This window comes from Podarcis cretensis, assembly GCF_951804945.1.
Source record: "Podarcis cretensis genome assembly, chromosome: 10".
Lineage (NCBI taxonomy): Eukaryota > Metazoa > Chordata > Lepidosauria > Squamata > Lacertidae > Podarcis > Podarcis cretensis.
Window position 1 is genome coordinate 76,098,575 of NC_137179.1, and position 17,773 is coordinate 76,116,347.

Below are 17,773 nucleotides of genomic sequence, written 5' to 3' on the forward strand. Positions count from 1 at the left end.
TGCAAAACTATAGTTTGTGGGCTCACCAACTTCTATACCATGTCTCTCCTGACCTTGGCATACATTGCATTATCCAATTTTATCCTGACGACGTTATCCTGCCTTTGAAGAAAGTTGGGCTAAGTGACAGTGACCAGCCAAGCCTCATCCAGGCTAAGTTCAGGGCATTATTTCCCCTCACGTTTTCCATTCCACCTCCCATTTGTCTGCCTTTGCTGCTGCTGTGTGTTTGTGCTGTACTTCTGCTGCAGACTGGCCCACTGGCTGTTTCGCTTCATGGATGTGCTTTTGAAGTTGAACAGCATGTGTGCCTTGAAAAGCACAAATGCCAGAGAGTCATTTAGAGGCATGGAAGGAATCTGTAGTGTCTTTGAGAGTCTTTTCATTTTACACAGGGCTCATAAAGTCAGCGTTTAGTGCTCCCAGAAGCATTTTTAAAAAGCAAAAGTGGCATTGCCCATGCCTACATGATAATTAATAATATGTCTTTAAGTGCCAGGATAGGCAGGCAATCTGTTCTGGCTGGGAGGATCTCACTGTTTTAAGAGCCTGAACTGCTGTCCTCCAGTGCACATAGTTCCAATAACCTTTGCAAAGCATTAACTATTGGCAGGCTTTGTTAATCGTTTGCTCTTCTGCTTTCCTTAACAAAGGCTGCCTAGAGTTTTTCCATGGGTGCACAAACTCTTGACCGACGCCTTAAAATTTCAGCAGGGAAGAAGGTGAAGAATCAAGAAGCCTAGAAGGAAGCAAAAATAGGCAGAGTTGCTTGTGATAAACTAGACCAGGGACCAAGAGCAGATGGAGAGAAGCAGTAGATCTGATACATCACTAAAACAAGGCAGGGATAAAGAATCAAAAGTATATAACATTGCCATACATTCATACACAGAATTAATACATTAGTATACAGAAATATATGCATGTGGCTGCAGGGGCAGCATGGGAGGAGCTAAGGGCCCCGCTGAAATATTCTGCATCCTGCATTGGGCCTCCCCACAGCTGTGGCAGGCCTCATGTGGTGTCACATGTGGGCATCATGCACATGACATCACACACACGAGCTGGGCCTCCCCAAAGTGGGGCAGAACCTGGCGCCTGTGTGTGGCTGATTATTATTTATTCAGTATAAATTATTATTTATTAGTAAGTATTATTTATTAATAAATATTAAAATAATTATAATTTGTTAAGAAAGATTACTCATCAGCCCCTGAATATTTATCAGTTTATTTCATTGCTTCAGAACATCCAAAGTGGCTGCTTCCCTTTGCCATGCATGTTAATTTCATTATGCCACATTTTAACATCACACCCATTCGAAGGACATGGCTTCCCCCAAAGAATCCTTTGAGTTGTCATTTGTTAAGGGTGCTGGGAATTGTAGCTCCATGAGGGATAAACTACACTTCCCAGAATTCTTTGGGGGAAGCCATGTGCTTTCAATGTACTTGCTGGATTTTAAAAGGAACAAGTGGGCCCCTCAAGATAATGTTTCAGTGTGGATGCTGCTGTTTGGGGTTCGAGATAACCAAGCAGACCTTCTTCCAAGATCTTCCCTCCCACCCTCTCCCCAACACCCCACCTGCTATTCCCCTCTCCCAACAGTGAGGCAGTGAAGAGCCTCCGTCCCGCTGGGCTGCTTCTTGCTCAAAAGCAAGAGACAAGGCTGTTTTCCACACACCCCAGCCATGTGTAATTGTGTTCATCTTCCATCCTCATATCTGATGCTGAGGTCTGCCTTCACATTCTGATTCTGTACCTACCAAAAGAAAATTGTCTTCTGTTGGGTTTTCTCCCTGCTAAATGCTGGGTTTTCCTATTTGGTCCCCTGCTGGGATTCAGTTGCCCCTGCCCAGATATTTTTTCAAGGACTGAGCCACCTACTGTATTGAGAAAATGCTCCTCATACAGCGGTGAATGGTGTGTTAGGGGAGGGGAGTGAGCAGTGGGTTAAGTGGACAACACCAAGAAGGGGTGCAACAGTCAAGGAGGCAGTTCATCCACATGCTGTAGAGAAGTGAGGGGCTTGTTCACCCAGGAAGGGAGCCCATCTAGGAGAAGGAAAACTGATCCTAAATCTCCACTGCCTTCCTTGGGAGAAGAAAAGGCTAAGGTGCAAAGCCTACACAAATCCAGAGTGGTGCCACTAAGATGCTTGGATGGTACCTGGTGCGCCTCCTTCTGGCAGCTCCTGTAGCCAAGCACTCCACTGCCTATTGCAGAGGTCAGCAAACTTTTTCAGACAGTCCACTGTCCCTCAGACCTTGTGGGGGGCCGGACTATATTTGGGGGGGGGGATGAATTCCTATGCCCCACAAATAACCCAGAGATTCATTTTAAATAAAAGCACACATTCTACTGATGTAAAAACACGCTGATTACTGGACTGTCCGCAGGCCGGATTTAGAAGGTGATTGGGCTGGATCCAGCCCCGGGGCCTTAGTTTACCTATCCATGGTCTATTGAGAGAGACGGATGCCAACAATCCCGCTCCTCATACAGGCATGCTTTCCTGCAGGGTCCACACAACATTGCTGCCTGTGTTCCTTCACCAACTCCCATTGAATCCAGATTAACCCTTTCTGGGAGAAATTCAGTGAGTTGTTTTTTAAAAACAAAAACAAAAAAACAGTTGCCAACAACTCACTGCAATATTTTGCCAGCTCATTTGGAAATAAAGTCCCTGTCCGGAAGACCCTCACTCCTTTCATGAGAGCATCAGGCTCTTTCCACAAGCGCATGGGACTTGGTATCAACAAGTGTTGCTTAAGCATCAAAAGCCATGGTTGCCCAGCTCATCCTGAAATAAGTGCTGGGCCATTTCAAGCAACATTTTCCCATTAATTTCACCATGAGATTACTAAAAGCAATTAAGAATACTTCAGCGCAATAAAAGAAACATGGCGCTCGGCCATTGTTTGAGGCGGTCCTTGAGAGTATCCTCTCTTCCAGCCTTTTTACTCATTTATTTTGTAAGAACCCCTTTTACCCTATAAGCCTTTAGCATTATTTTAAAGCCACAGTCACTATTCTGGGCTTCTCTAATTAAACAGATGGTCACGTGGAACCCCCCCCCCCAGCTCAGTCCCCTGTTTGTGGCAAAACCTTCAAGAGCTTCTCCCAGATAGCAGATAGGAATGCAGAGCTCAAGCCTCTTCCCTACTAGCCTCAGCTTAAGTATGGAACGGCCAACAAGCCACACATGTCCCCACACATCCACCGAAATGAAAGAGAGGCAGAAGAGTGGAATTTTAAAGCCCTTGATTATAGCTCTCATTTAACTATCCACAAGGACCTGGGAGTGGGCCAGTAATTCTGTTCCCAGGAATGGTTTCCACTGAGGACATTTTCCAGCCTGCACCTGGATGCTCTGCAACGTCATGTGCATTGCGGAAGCCCCTCCCCCACCCACTTCCTTCACCCTTCGAAGACCTTTTTGCAGAATAGAACAGCAGAGGGTTTTTTGGCTGCAGTCTCTGACCACCACCTCAAAAGTGTGGGCAGTTTTAATAGGCACCAACCTGGTTTCAAACTACACACAGAGAGACTTTCCAATATTAAACAATCGTTTCCAGACAGACATCCCCCCCCCCTAAAGTTAAACACATTTAACAGCAACTTTACTTTAACATCAAAGATGATGTTTCTTGGAGAGGGTAAGGCAGAGTTCACTGGGTTTTGGAGAGGAAGATTGCCAGTGTAAATACTAGACATAGGTGTCACTTTTTAAAAAACCCAAAGGAAGTTTTTGCTTTCATTTTGAACACACAAATACACCAGAGACTGGCTCTCCCAACACTATCTTTTTTAATTGCTGCCAATTTGAATGGAGATGTCCATGGAGCAAACAGCCGCCTGCAAAAGTGGAGGAGACATTTTGGTCAGGAAACCAGGGTAGGGGAAGAAAGGATTAAACAGCCCTTCCTTCTTTGTCACATATTGTCAGGCCCTGCGGCTGCATTTCATTAAAAACATAAAACATCGGGAGATCTGCACTTATCCTGCACTTTCTGCATGTGCTGTAGTGTGACCTTTAGTCATTTCTTAATGAGATCATAAGAATAAGGAATAGCGGCCTCATGTTGAACTCCCAAGTAGACAAGTGGCCACATCAGATGAACCAGACCAAAATCAGCTGCTAGTGTCCTTCCCACATAGTTTGCCTCAGGGAAGAAACAGAGACATGCTCCTCTTAGTTATGATGAACCACTTCCTGGCTGCATCGCCCAGAAGAAGCTTGCATGATCAACCACGTTATACCCAAGTTTACAAGAGGATACTGGATTCAGTCTCAGAAGCAAGTCCTGGGAGTCCATTGTCATGCTTGTGAAGCAGCCTGCTGCCGCCCTATACATTTGAAGCACATTCAGTGCACATGACTTCTTTCTCAAAGAGTGCTGGGATCTGTAGTTTCCCCCTCACAGAGCTACAACTCCCAGCACCCTTAACAAACTATGGTTCTCCGCTGTTGTGGAGCTGCCCATTGGGGAACATCTGATAAGCTACCAAGAAACTCCAGGACTTGCCCAAACACACTTTGAAAACATCTACACCCATTTTAACTGCATTAGTTTCCCGTTTTTGTTTGTGTGGCTTGTTTTAATCTAATCCCTTTTTAAGCATCTAAACTGGCAGCTGCGTCTTCTAGCAACCAATCCCACAGATTAACAGTTGTGGCTATGCAACACCACACATGAAAAGCACCCCTCATAAAAATATAAAAATATCCCATGGGAACTGTAGTTTGCCCTTTAGGGAGCTAAAATCTATAGTTCCCAGGATTCTTTGGGGAAATAGTGTGCTTTAAATATATGGTATGTACACAGCATACATTTTCTAGGAAAAGGTACTTTCCCACTCCCAAATCAAATTAATTGATTGACCAAAACTTCTGAGAGTAGGGAGGAATTACCTCTATCCCCTCCCAAACCACCGTTCAGAAATCTACCATCATCTGTCATCATGGTGGAATCTAGACACATATAAAAAACACTGTGAAAATGCTTTTATATTTAAAAAAAATGGAAAATGTATTGAATTTGCCATAAGCTCACCATTGCCATCTAGTGTCACATTTGTATAATGCACTTAAAACGTTCTATTTGCACGTTCTATTTAATCATGGGGAAATGCTTGCCTTGAACAAGGCTGGAGCATAAGGAGCTGCCTCGTACCGACTCACACCAGCAGTCCATCCAGCTCAGTATTGTCTACACTGACTGGCAGCATTTCTGCAGGGTTTCAGACAATGTCCTCTCCCAGCCCTACCTGGACATGCCATGGATGGAGCCTGGGATGGTTTGCCATGGAGCTTCAGCCCTTCCGTTCTGTCTCATTTTGGGGTAAAGCATTTCATTTTTCCGCAGAATGGTGGGGTGGGGAGGGAGCCTAGCAAGCAGAATATTTTGTTTCCCCGCCAGCTTTAGCTGTGCCATGTGGGCAACTGCAGAGCTCAGGGGTGGGGGAGCTCAGCAGTCTTCGTTGTGCTGAAAGCAAGACAGGTCCTTGGTAACTATTCCAAGCATCTGGAGTTTTATCTGGAGGGAGGGAGTTTGCATGCCAGAGGGTCACAAGGTACTATATACTCTCTGTTCCTTCCTTCCCACTTCTCCAATCCCCTCTTTTGCACACAGGAACTGGAAGCTTTCACAATGCAAACATCTGGCATGTTTTGAATTCCAGTGTCACTGCAATAGAGAGAGGACAAACTTGCTCTTATCTTTGTTGTTTGGTCCTCTCCTCTCATTGTGGCAAATTGCTTAGGGCAAACCCAAAATAACTTGTGGCTAAACTTGTGAGTTGAAAGGGACAAGTGGCTCCATCTCCAATATAGTCCCAACATTGCCTGCATTAATGGGGGTTGAAATCTCACTGCTATCTTTGGAGCCTCTCCAAAAGCATTCATCTCAGAAACCTGATGGTTTACGATGGTGTCAGGGATTAATCAGTGACAGAGATAAAAGAGAAGGGCACATTTCAGTTTCCCATAATTTTGGTTTCACGCTTGGCAAGACTGCTGGAAGTGTGGGAAACATTATTGTATGTTCGCTCCCATGCTATTACCAGAAATTTCATACACTAGAAAGGTGTACCTAGGTTGCTCCCATTTTGTGGAATGATATCCCTATGGAGGGACATGGGTGGCACTGTGGGTTAAACCACAGAGCCTAGGGCTTGCCAATCAGAAGGTCGGCGGTTCGAATCCCCACGATGGGGTGAGCTCCCGTTGCTTGGTCCCAGCTCCTGCCAACCTAGCAGTTCAAAAGCACGAAATGCAAGTAGATAAATAGGTACCGCTCCTGCGGGATGGAAAATGGCATTTCTGTGTGCTGCTCTGGTTTGCCAGAAGCAGCTTAGTCATGCTGGCCACATGACCCGGAAGCTGTACGCCGGCTCCCTTGGCCAGTAAATCGAGATGAGCTCCGCAACCCCAGAGTCAGTCACGACTGGACCTAATGGTCAGGGGTCCCTTTACCTTTACCTTTACCTCCACCTCCCTATGGAGACCAGGCAAGCACTGACAAAGAGATCCTTTTGCAGACAGCTCAAACCATTTCTGTTTGCCTTGCCATTTCCTGGCTATTGACACTGAGGTTTGCCCTGCAGCTGTAGTTGTTGAAATGGTGCGACTATTTGGAGGTTTTAACTGTTGTTTTTTACTGATTTTAATGCTTTAACGTATATAGTCAACTATTTTGGGATTTTTATGTTTATAAGTGAAAACTGGCAAGTAAGTTTTTTAAACAAATAAATAGAACACAAGACCATAATAATTTTCTTGCTGAAGGAAACAAAGGTCTAATCCAGGTTGCCTTTTCTAACCTCAGCCAAATGTTTCTAGGAGCTCACAAGCAGGACATCTCCCCACTCCACTGACTGTGCCCAGTCCCTGGTATTCAAAGGTAGACAACCTCTGGACATGGAGCTCTACATTTTACATTAGACTTTGTGACTAATGGTTGTTAAACCCTATCTCTCCTCCATGAATTTGTCTAATCCCTTTTTAAGCATCTAAACTGGCAGCTGCGTCTTCTAGCAACCAATCCCACAGATTAACAGTTATGGCTATGCAAACACCACACATGAAAAGCACCCCTCATAAAAATATAAAAATATGCCATGGGAACTGTAGTTTGCCCTTTAGGGAGCTAAAATCTATAGTTCCCAGGATTCTTTGGGGAAATAGTGTGCTTTAAATATATGGTATGTACACAGCATACATTTTCCAGGAAAAGGTACTTTCCCACTCCCAAATCAAATTAATTGATTGACCAAAACTTCTGAGAGTAGGGAGGAATTACCTCTATCCCCTCCCAAACCACCGTTCAGAAATCTACCATCATCTGTCATCATGGTGGAATCTAGACACATATAAAAAACACTGTGAAAATGCTTTTATATAAAAAAAATGGAAAATGCATTGAATTTGCCATAAGCTCACCATTGCCATCTAGTGTCACATTTGTATAATGCACTTAAAACGTTCTATTTGCAGCTGTATGGATGAGTCCCATGTCTCCACATAGCCATCTTTTTTTCTAAACCAAAAGCTTCAAAAACTTTAGCCTCCCTGCTCATCAGTCCTCTATTTCCCCCCCCCCAAAAAAAAAACACTTCCGTCCAGGCCCACACACTTTGTATCCCACAACCAATCATCCGTGTACAGTCATCCCATAGCGAGACTTGATGACACCAGTTTTAGCTGCTCTACCTGGGACTGCAAAATGAGGGAGTGTTTTCAAGAAATGGAGAGGCAGCAATACATGGTTAGTTGGCTGTGGTACAGGCTTGTTTGGGCCTTTCTTCATAGGAGAAATATTGCAGCCCCTTGAATGTTTTTAGGCTACAATCCTACATGCCCTTACTAGAGAGCAAGCCCCCTTGAACTCAGTAGGATTTAATTCTGAATAGGCATGCCTACGATTGCACTGTTAAGTCTCTGCAGTCATCTCTTTGGGAATGTGGAGATCCAGGGCAGGCTGAAGTCACCTGTGAGTGTGGACCGTGCATGTTCCATGAGTGTGCAACTCATTCCCAAATAAGTGTGCCTTAGCAAATAAGAGAATAGCCTTCTGGAATGCTAAGAATGTGTACCTTTTCCTCAAGGGTAGACAGTCATTTTGGCATTTTGCTGACTCAGTGGCCAGCAAAGCAGGATGTATCAGTTGCATTCTTGCTGTTCACTGACTTTACAGTTGCTCAAGCAAATGGATTCTTTTATTTGTCATTCACTATCAAAGGGTTGTCTTTGTCCATGGAGTTTTCTTGGCAGGGATACTGGAGTGGCTTGCCGGTTCCTCCTCCAGGTGGATCACGTTTGGTCAAAACTCTCCACTATGACCTGTTCATCTTGGGTGCCCTGCTCGGCATAGTTCATAGCTTCTCTGAGTTCTTCAAGCCCCTTCGCCACGGCAAGGCAGTGATCCATGAAGGGGCAAAAGAGGCAAAAGAGTGGCAAAAGCTGTACTGGGATGCAATCTCAAAAATGATAGAATGATCTCGATACGAATCCAAGGCAGACCTTTTAACATCACAGTAATCCAAGTTTATGCACCAACTACTGGTGCTGAAGAAACTGAAATTGACCAATTCTATGAAGACTTACAACACCTTATAGAAGTGACACCAAAAAGGATGTTCTTCTCATTATAGGGGATTGGAAAGCTAAAGTAGGGAGTCAAGAGATAAAAGGAACAACTGGCAAGTTTGGCCTTGGAGATCAAAACGAAGCAGGGCAAAGGCTAATAGAGTTCTGTCAAGAGAACAAGCTGGTCATCACAAACACGCTTTTCCAACAATACAAGAGACGACTCTACACATGGACATCACCAGATGGGCAGCATCGAAATCAGATTGATTATATTCTCTGCAGCCAAAGATGGAGAAGCTCTATACAGTCAGCAAAAACAAGACCTGGAGCTGACTGTGGCTCAGATCATCAGCTTCTTATAGCAAAATTCAAGCTTAAACTGAAGAAAGTAGGAAAAACCACTGGGCCGGTAAGATACAATCTAAGTCAAATCCCTTATGAATACACAGTGGAAGTGAGGAACAGGTTTAAGGATTTAGATTTGGTGGACAGAGTGCCTGAAGAACTATGGATGGAGGCTCGTAACATTATACAGGAGGCAGCAACGAAAACCATCCCAATGAAAAGGAAATGCAAGAAAGCAAAGTGGCTGTCCAATGAGGCCTTACAAATAGCGGGGGAGAGAAGGCAAGCAAAATGCAAGGGAGATCGTGAAACATACAGGAAATTGAATGCAGATTTCCAAAGAATAGCAAGGAGAGACAAGAAGACCTTCTTAAACAAGCAATGCAAAGAAATAGAGGAAAGCAATAGAATGGGAAGAACCAGAGATCTGTTCAAGAAAATTGGAGATATGAAAGGAACATTTCGTACAAAGATTTCCATAATAAAGGACAAAAGTGGAAAGGACCTAACAGAAGCAGAAGACATCAAGAAGAGGTGGCAAGAATACACAGAGGAATTATATCAGAAAGAAATGGATGTCTCATATACCCCAGGTAGTGTGGTTGCTGACCTTGAGCCAGACATCCTGGAGAGTGAAGTCAAATGGGCCTTAGAAAGCACTGCAAATAACAAGGCCAGTGGAAGTGATGGTATTCCAGCTGAACTATTTAAAATTTTAAAAGATGATGCTGTTAAGGTGCTACACTCAATATGCCAGCAAGTTTGGAAAACTCAGCAGTGGCCAGAAGATTGGAGAAGATCAGTCTACATCCCAATCCCAAAGGAGGGCAGTGCCAAAGAATGCTCCAACTACCGCACAATTGCATTCATTTCACACGCTAGCAAGGTTATGCTTAAAATTCTACAAGGAAGGCTCAAGCAGTATGTGGACCGAGAACTCCCAGAAGTGCAAGCTGGATTTAGAAGAGGCAGAGGAACCAGAGACCAAATTGCAAACATGCGCTGGATTATGGAGAAAGCTAGAGAGTTCCAGAAAGACATTTACTTCTGCTTCATTGACTATGCAAAAGCCTTTGACTGTGTCGACCATGGCAAACTATGGCAAGTTCTTAAAGAAATGCCTGATCACCTCATCTGTCTCCTGAGAAATCTCTATGTGGGACAAGAAGCTACAGTTAGAACTGGATATGGAACAACTGACTGGTTCAAAATTGGGAAAGGAGTACAACAAGGCTGCATTTTGTCTCCCTGCTTATTTAACTTATATGCAGAATTCATCATGCGAAAGGCTGGGCTGGATGAATCCCTAGCCGGAATTAAGATTGCCGGAAGAAATATCAACAACCTCAGATATGCAGATGACACAACCTTGATGGCAGAAAGTGAGGAGGAATTAAAGAACCTTTTATTGAGGGTGAAAGAGGAGAGTGCAAAATATGGTCTGAAGCTCAACATCAAAAAAACGAAGATCATGGCTACTGGTCCCATCACCTCCTGGCAAATAGAAGGGGAAGAAGTGGAGGCAGTGAGAGATTTTACTTTCTTGGGCTCCATGATCACTGCAGATGGTGACAGCAGCCACGAAATTAAAAGACGCCTGCTTCTTGGGAGAAGGGCAATGACAGGCCTAGACAGCATCTTGAGAAGTAGAGACATCACCTTGCCAACAAAGGTCCGTATAGTTAAAGCTATGGTTTTCCCAGTAGTGATGTATGGAAGTGAGAGCTGGACCATAAAGAAGGCTGATCGCCGAAGAATTGATGCTTTTGAATTATGGTGCTGGAGGAGACTCTTGAGAGTCCCATGGACTGCAAGAAGATCCAACCTCTCCATTCTGAAGGAAATCAGCCCTGAGTGCTCCCTGGAAGGACAGATTGTGAAGCTGAGGCTCCAGTACTTTGGCCACCTCATGAGAAGAGAAGACTCCCTGGAGAAGACCCTGATGTTGGGAAAGATGGAGGGCACAAGGAGAAGGGGGCGACAGAGGACGAGATGGTTGGATAGTGTTTTCGAGGTTACCAGCATGAGTCTGACCAAGCTGCAGGGGGCAGTGGAGGACAGGAGGGCCTGGCGTTCTCTGGTCCATGGGGTCACGAAGAGTCGGACACGACTAAACGACTAAACAACAACATCAAAGGGTTAAATAATCCAGAAGAGTGGAGGGGGCGGGGTAAGAGCAGCTTGTGAGTCAGGACCAGTTATTCAGTTTTGCTTCTTTTGTCAAGTGACTTTGGCTTAGCCCACTTAGGAATCTACATTCCAAAGGCTTATCTGAGTTTCTTCATTGAAAAAAGCAAGGTGGTCTTTGAAGATCTTTGTCATTGTCTGTTTCTTAGAGGATAGGATTTGTGCCACCTATTCAGTGTGTTGTAATAAATGTGGAAGCAATTACTTTGGTAGCTTTTCAGAATACCTGTAATCCCATGATCACCCAGGCATTCCTATGATCTATGAAAAATGTTTCAGCACAAAGTAAGAAGAGACCAAAATCTTATCTAGTCCAGCACCCTGTTTCTCAGAGAGGCCACCAGATGTCTGCGGCAGCACTTATAAGCCCCAAGACTAAAACTATAAATTAATTTGTTATTTGCATGTAATCAAAGTTAAAATTGCCAGTGCATTGCTCTCTAAACTATCCCTGCTGCAAAGAAAGATAGATAGAAAGATAAACAGATTGATTGACTTGAACAATTACCACAATCCAGCAAGATTTGTCTGTATTCAGAAAAAGTTTTGCAGACATTCACCTCTCTATAGCACACACACATCTGCATGCTGGAGGAAGGGCATTGTGATGATTCCTTTCTGTTGGGATTTGTAAGCTGCTTATAGATTTCTGTTGAAATAGGAAGCCATATATAAATTAAATAAATACCCAGCACTCTAGGTTGCAGCTGACCTGCATTGTGTAAGCATTGCCAGAGAAATCCTTGACAGCACAGTATGTTGTTGTTGTTGTTTAGTCGTTTAGTTGTGTCCGACTCTTCATGACCCCATGGACCACAGCACGCCAGGCATTCCTGTCTTCCACTGCCTCCCGCAGTTTGGTCAAACTCATGTTTGTAGCTTTGAGAACACTGTCCCACCATCTTGTCCTCTGCCGTCCCCTTCTCCTTGTGCCCTCCATCTTTCCCAACATCAGGGTCTTTTCCAGGGAGTCTTCTCTTCTCATGAGGTGGCCAAAGTATTGGAGCCTCAGCTTCACGATCTGTCCTTCCAGTGAGCACTCAGGGCTGATTTCCTTAAGAATGGATGCATTTGATCTTCTTGCAGTCCACGGGACTCTCAAGAGTCTCCTCCAGCACCATAATTCAAAAGCATCAATTCTTCGGCGATCAGCCTTCTTTATGGTCCAGCTTTCACTTCCATACATCACTACTGGGAAAACCAAAGCTTTAACTATATGGACCTTTGCTGACAAGATGATGTCTCTGCTTTTTAAGATGCTGTCTATGTTTGTCATTGCTTTTCTCCCAAGAAGCAGGTGTCTTTTAATTTCGCGGCTGCTGTCACCATCTGCAGTGATCATGGAGCCCAAGAAAGTAAAATCTCTCACTGCCTCCACTTCTTCCCCTTCTATTTGCCAGGAGGTGATGGGACCAGTAGCCATGATCTTCGTTTTTTTGATGTTGAGCTTCAGACCATATTTTGCACTCTCCTCTTTCACCCTCAATAAAAGGTTCTTTAATTCCTCCTCACTTTCTGCCATCAAGGTTGTGTCATCTGCATATCTGAGGTTGTTGATATTTCTTCCGGCAATCTTAATTCCGGCTAGGGATTCATCCAGCCCAGCCTTTCGCATGATGAATTCTGCATATAAGTTAAATAAGCAGGGAGACAAAATGCAGCCTTGTTGTACTCCTTTCCCAATTTTGAACCAGTCAGTTGTTCCATATCCAGTTCTAACTGTAGCTTCTTGTCCCACATAGAGATTTCTCAGGAGACAGATGAGGTGATCAGGCACTCCCATTTCTTTAAGAACTTGCACAGTATGGCCTGCCCTGAAAGGGAAGCTCAGTCCATCTGTGTTTTCCATGTGATCAACAGGTGATCTACCATTGCTGATTGTCACCTTTATCCCACCAAGGAGATTCACAGCATAAGCAAGATTTCTGAGTGCATATTAATTTGCTGGATGGGGAAAGGAGAGCATAAATGTAGCAGGGTGCTGTGCATTCCAATTCATTCCCGGTTCTGGTGTAGCTAATCATGCACTAGTTTTTTAAAAAAAATGACTGGAGAAAGTATGGACCCCTTTGGCCTCTGGTACGGGGGATTTTCTGTTATGTTCATGGGTGGCAAAGAAAATGTATCTTGAGTCTATTTTCCAAACAACATGGGTCCAATCCAATCACAATTAAGCATCATTAATTTCAGTGTCCTCCACTTTCTTTTCAATCAAATGGTTGGTGTCAATTTCCTCTTGAAATGGTTGTCCGCCCACCTTCGAGCTGCAGAGGCCCCTTGGCCCATTTCTCTCTCGCCCACGGAGCTGCCCTTGGAGGGCGCCGCCTCGGCCCCGAGTCCCGCTGCTCCGCCGGCCTGTCGGAGCGGCTTCTGTGGCGCGACGCTGCGCTGCTTCTCCCGGGCCGGCGAGGAGGGGGCGAGGGCCAGGGGGCGCCGCGGGGCAAGGCCGGGCGGAGCCGAGGAGGAGGAGCCGGAGGAGGAGCCCAGGCGCCTCCTCGCTCAGCGCCACCTCTTGCCGTCTCCCCGCAGATCTTCCAGTGGAGGCAGCTGGAGAACCTCTACTTCCGAGAGAAGAAGTTTTCCGTGGAAGTGCACGACCCTCGCAGGTAAGAGGCGGCGGCGGCGGAGGAGGAGGAGGAGGGAGGGCCCGGGCTGGGAGCTGCCTGCCTGCCTGCCTGCCTGCCGGGGCTTCGCCGAGCGGGCAGCCTCCGGGCGCTTAGGCGGCGGCGGCGTCTTGGAAGGGAGCGCGCTGGGAGCTGCTGCTGCTGCTGCTGCTGCTGCGGAGCTCTGGGGGATTCCCGGTGGAACTCCATAATATTCCATTTCCAGGCGCAAACACCCTAAATCGAAATGGTTCTTTATTGTCTTTTGTTTATTGCAGTAACAGGGAGGGGGGAGAAAATATGTCTAGGCTTGATCCTTTCTGTTACTGTAACCCATGCTCTGTCCTTCACATCGCCTTTTCGTTGTTTAATATGTTGATTTTTCATCTACTGCAGTCCTCTATAATGTTTGTATTAGCTTGCGTTCTTCACTCCTTTTACGCTGGTCCTCTTTTTGCGTAACATAAGCAACTGCCCAGTGCACAGAACGCTTAATTGTATGGGGGGGGTGGACTTCATTTTGCATAATCACTACTTTGGTCACTGCCGCTTTATGACGAGGTTTTCCCAGGACAAGCTGCTATCTGTAACACACATGTAAATATTTTGTGCGAATTGGTTCCTGCAGAACTAACCTTTTTCCCTTAAAACTTGGCAACCGAAAGCCAGGCTCTGTTCATAGTTCACAGTGTAACTGGAGTGCAGTAAATTTAGTTTTGTCTTTCAATTACATCCCCTTTTGCAAATCAGATTTGTGCTCTTCTGCACAAATGAGAGAATCTAGTGCTCCATTCCAGCACAGAGAGATCGGATGTGTGCTGCTGACAATTTATTTGCAGATTGGCAGCCTACAATCTTTTTCATGTTTACTGTTTCAGTATTTCCACATTAGAAATACAATAGGCTCTAGATTCGAAATGTGGAAAGCAACAGTTGCCTGGCAGGTATATTTTAATTATATATTTTACATTATGACTAAGATGCTGGTTCTTCAGAATATTAATTTGGGACACAGTTCACCAAGGCATTTTCCTCTGTAAGCTTGATTGAGTAAATGTAAAGAGCACAGCAGTTTCAGTTTCAGTTGCACAAGAGAAGTTCCAGGTTGACTGTTCCTCTTGTGAATAGCATTAAAAATGAGTGATAGCCCTGCAAACAGCTGATCTGTATACATAATTGGCAACTTCATTGATTTTACCACTTGCCATCTTCTAGGATCAGACCTTTGGGAAGTGAGCTTTATATATCATAAACATCATATACATTGTAGAAATTTTCTGTTCTGAAACTGTTATTCTACTCTAGCTGCATGCAGTTACACTGAAATAGTCATCAAGCTGAATGAAAAAACCAAACACCTAATATCTATCCATATATAGAACACTATTACTACTAATTTATGTTACGCTTGGGACCAGTTTACCTATGAGGTCACCTTTGCTGCACAGATGCTACATAATATCTGCACCACATCTGCGAGAACTTGCTCATTTAGTGTGGCAGCAGTGGCACTTTGGAACTCCCTGCCTATTGATATCAGGAGGCGCCTTCCCTGTATTCTTTTCAGCGCTTCTTATTTAGACCGGGCTACCCAGATGTTTAGACAGTCTGTATGAGTTTTAATTTGTTTTAGCTTGTTCTGTTGTGGTTTTAACTTTTTGTGTGTTTTAAATTATGGTTGTAATTTTCAATGATATTTTTAATGTTTTATCTTTTTTGTAAACCGCTTTGATTTTTTTCCTACAATCTTGTGGTAAATACATTTTATGAAATAAATAAATAAATTATTCTATCAATTTATCTACAATGAGATTACCAAAACCCTGCTTTGTGCCTAATGAAGAATTCTCTGTATCTCCTAAATCTGTCTGCTCTTTGATCAGCAGAAATGCAGGAGCCTAGAAAAACGTAAGCTGTGGCACTGGGTTCTAGATTCCTATAACAAAGAGTATAATTCAAAAAGAAAAAATTCTAGTTCATAGGGCTGCAAAGATAGGCTTGAGGGTGTGTGCTTAAGTTAGCGCTAGAATTGTTGAGTTGGAAGGGACCACGAGGGTCCTATAGTCCAGCCCCCTGCAGTGCTGGAATCCTTTTGCCCAGTGACGCTGGGATTATGAATCTCATGCTCCACTGACTGAGCTACTCTAGTTCCATATCCTGTTTCTGGTAACAGGCAACCTCAAGTCACGCAGAGTTCGCAAGCAGCAGGGCACAAAGGTGAGAGTCCTTGCCTGTTGCTGGTCTGGACACTGGGGGTACACTGCCTCTCAACATGGAGGTTCCATTTACCTGGCAGGCCCATTGGTAGCTCTGCTCTCCATCATGATCCTGTGATCCTATGATAAATGGCAGTGTCCCACAGGTAGAGGAGCGTGGTGCCTGTGTGCGTACATGCCAAAGAAGTGCTGTCTTTGTGTGCAGAGTTTCGAGGTGCAGCCAAGGTCCAGAACTCTTTTGCACATACAGCAACAGTTACATCTTAGGCTAGGGAGCGGGGAATAAGAAGCGACTGTGTACCTTGGTAGGTGCTAACTGAAATATTATTCAAATTATCTCGCCAGCGTGTCTGGCTCCTGGACCCCTTTTTCCCACACTGTCTGGTTCTTCCATTTTCTGTCTTATCCACCCCTCCTATAACCTCCACATTACCTTTTTAATTTTATATATATATATATATATATATATATATATATATATATATATATATATATAAAAATAAATTTTCCATGTCTCCTGTGTCTTCATGTCTAATTTTCTTGGGAAACTCAAATTCCAGTCCGTTTAATGATCCGATTTGGTGCAGGGAATAAAGCTGAAACCATCCCAAATGTAACAGTTGTCATGCTGCGATGAAGAGCCAAGTCTGGGGTGGCAATTTTATTGCTGAATGGGGGGGGGGGTCCCCCATCTCTACAATAGTTACTGGCTTAATTTCAACCTCATTTTCTCAACTGCCTTTTCCTTCATGGTAACTCTCCCCATCTGGAAAACAGAAACAAAATGAGAGATAATTCCAAGCATTTACAGGTTAGAGCTGCAATCCTAAACTAATTTATAAGGGTGTCAGTCCTATTGAACGCAGTGGGATTTATTTCTGAGTAAAAATGCTTAGGATTGCTGTGTTGACATTCAAATAAAATTAAAGTTTAGCTAAGTGGGCAACAAGATAGTCTAAATTCCAACTTTCCCAGAAGCCCACCCCTTTCCCCCTGTGACTCTCCCACTTATTGTAGAGTTTCCATGTAGGCACTATTAATTTTAAGTTTGTTATTTATTAAATTTCTATGCCACCCCTCATCTGAGGACCACAGGGCAGTTTACAATATAAAACCACAAAAATACATAACATAGTAAGAAACAAAAACATATGAGCCAACCTTTTCATAGACAACTGCTGGAGAAGCTCAGCTGCTGCTTTGGAACTCTGTATCTGTCTGAAAAGCAGGGCAGAGACCTATGAAAACATCGAATTGACATTCTGTATTACAGAAGCAAATAATTTTTATATGGTTATCGCATCAATGCAGAGTCATATGAACCATGTATGTTGATAACAATACTTAATACACTGTTGGCATCTAATGAATGCTAAATAGCAGAAAAATCAGCCCCAGTGGCAACTTGAATTGAAACTCCATCTCAAATTTGTGAGAGACAAAGATATCTGGCTCTTTTAAAAGCAGAGCCTCACATGACTCAAAACATGCTATTGGCAGTTTAAAAAATAACAGAGTGCCTCATGACATAAATGCTGGAGCTCTGGCTTTGGTGCTCAGGCAGGTGGGTAGGAGGTTTAGTTCAGTTTTTGTGCTTGCTCATTGAGGTTCAATGAGACTTACCTCTGTGTAGACGAAGGTAATATTGCAGCCTAAATTACTCTCATCCATGGTGTGGCTCGTTGTTTCAGTTGCTCAGAGATCCCCTATACCTATCCCCTTAACGGTCTTCTGCAAAATGATTGAATGCAGAACTTTTGGAGGTGGGTCGAGATAGGCTGCACCTCTCCTTTCAAGTTACAAGTGAATTGTTTGTTCTTTTCCTGCTC

The 17,773-nt window shown here is 44.1% G+C and overlaps 1 protein-coding gene and 1 long non-coding RNA gene across 9 annotated transcripts in view; one reads left to right on the forward strand and one right to left on the reverse strand.

The window, feature by feature from the left end:
- FRMD4A (FERM domain containing 4A) overlaps positions 1-17,773 on the forward strand; it is a 434,151-nt gene that overhangs the window by 366,115 nt on the left and 50,263 nt on the right. For all 8 annotated transcript variants that reach the window (XM_079993568.1, XM_079993569.1, XM_079993570.1 and 5 more), the window contains one exon: positions 13,655-13,731. In XM_079993568.1, coding sequence (XP_079849694.1) covers positions 13,655-13,731 — 77 coding nt within the window. The remainder of the gene's footprint in view (positions 1-13,654; positions 13,732-17,773) is intronic.
- Positions 16,397-17,773, reverse strand: LOC307225693. The gene is made up of 3 exons (XR_013843134.1): positions 17,568-17,773; positions 17,106-17,162; positions 16,397-16,710 (listed from the first exon to the last, which is right to left on the reverse strand). It is a non-coding gene; the product is annotated as an uncharacterized lncRNA (long non-coding RNA).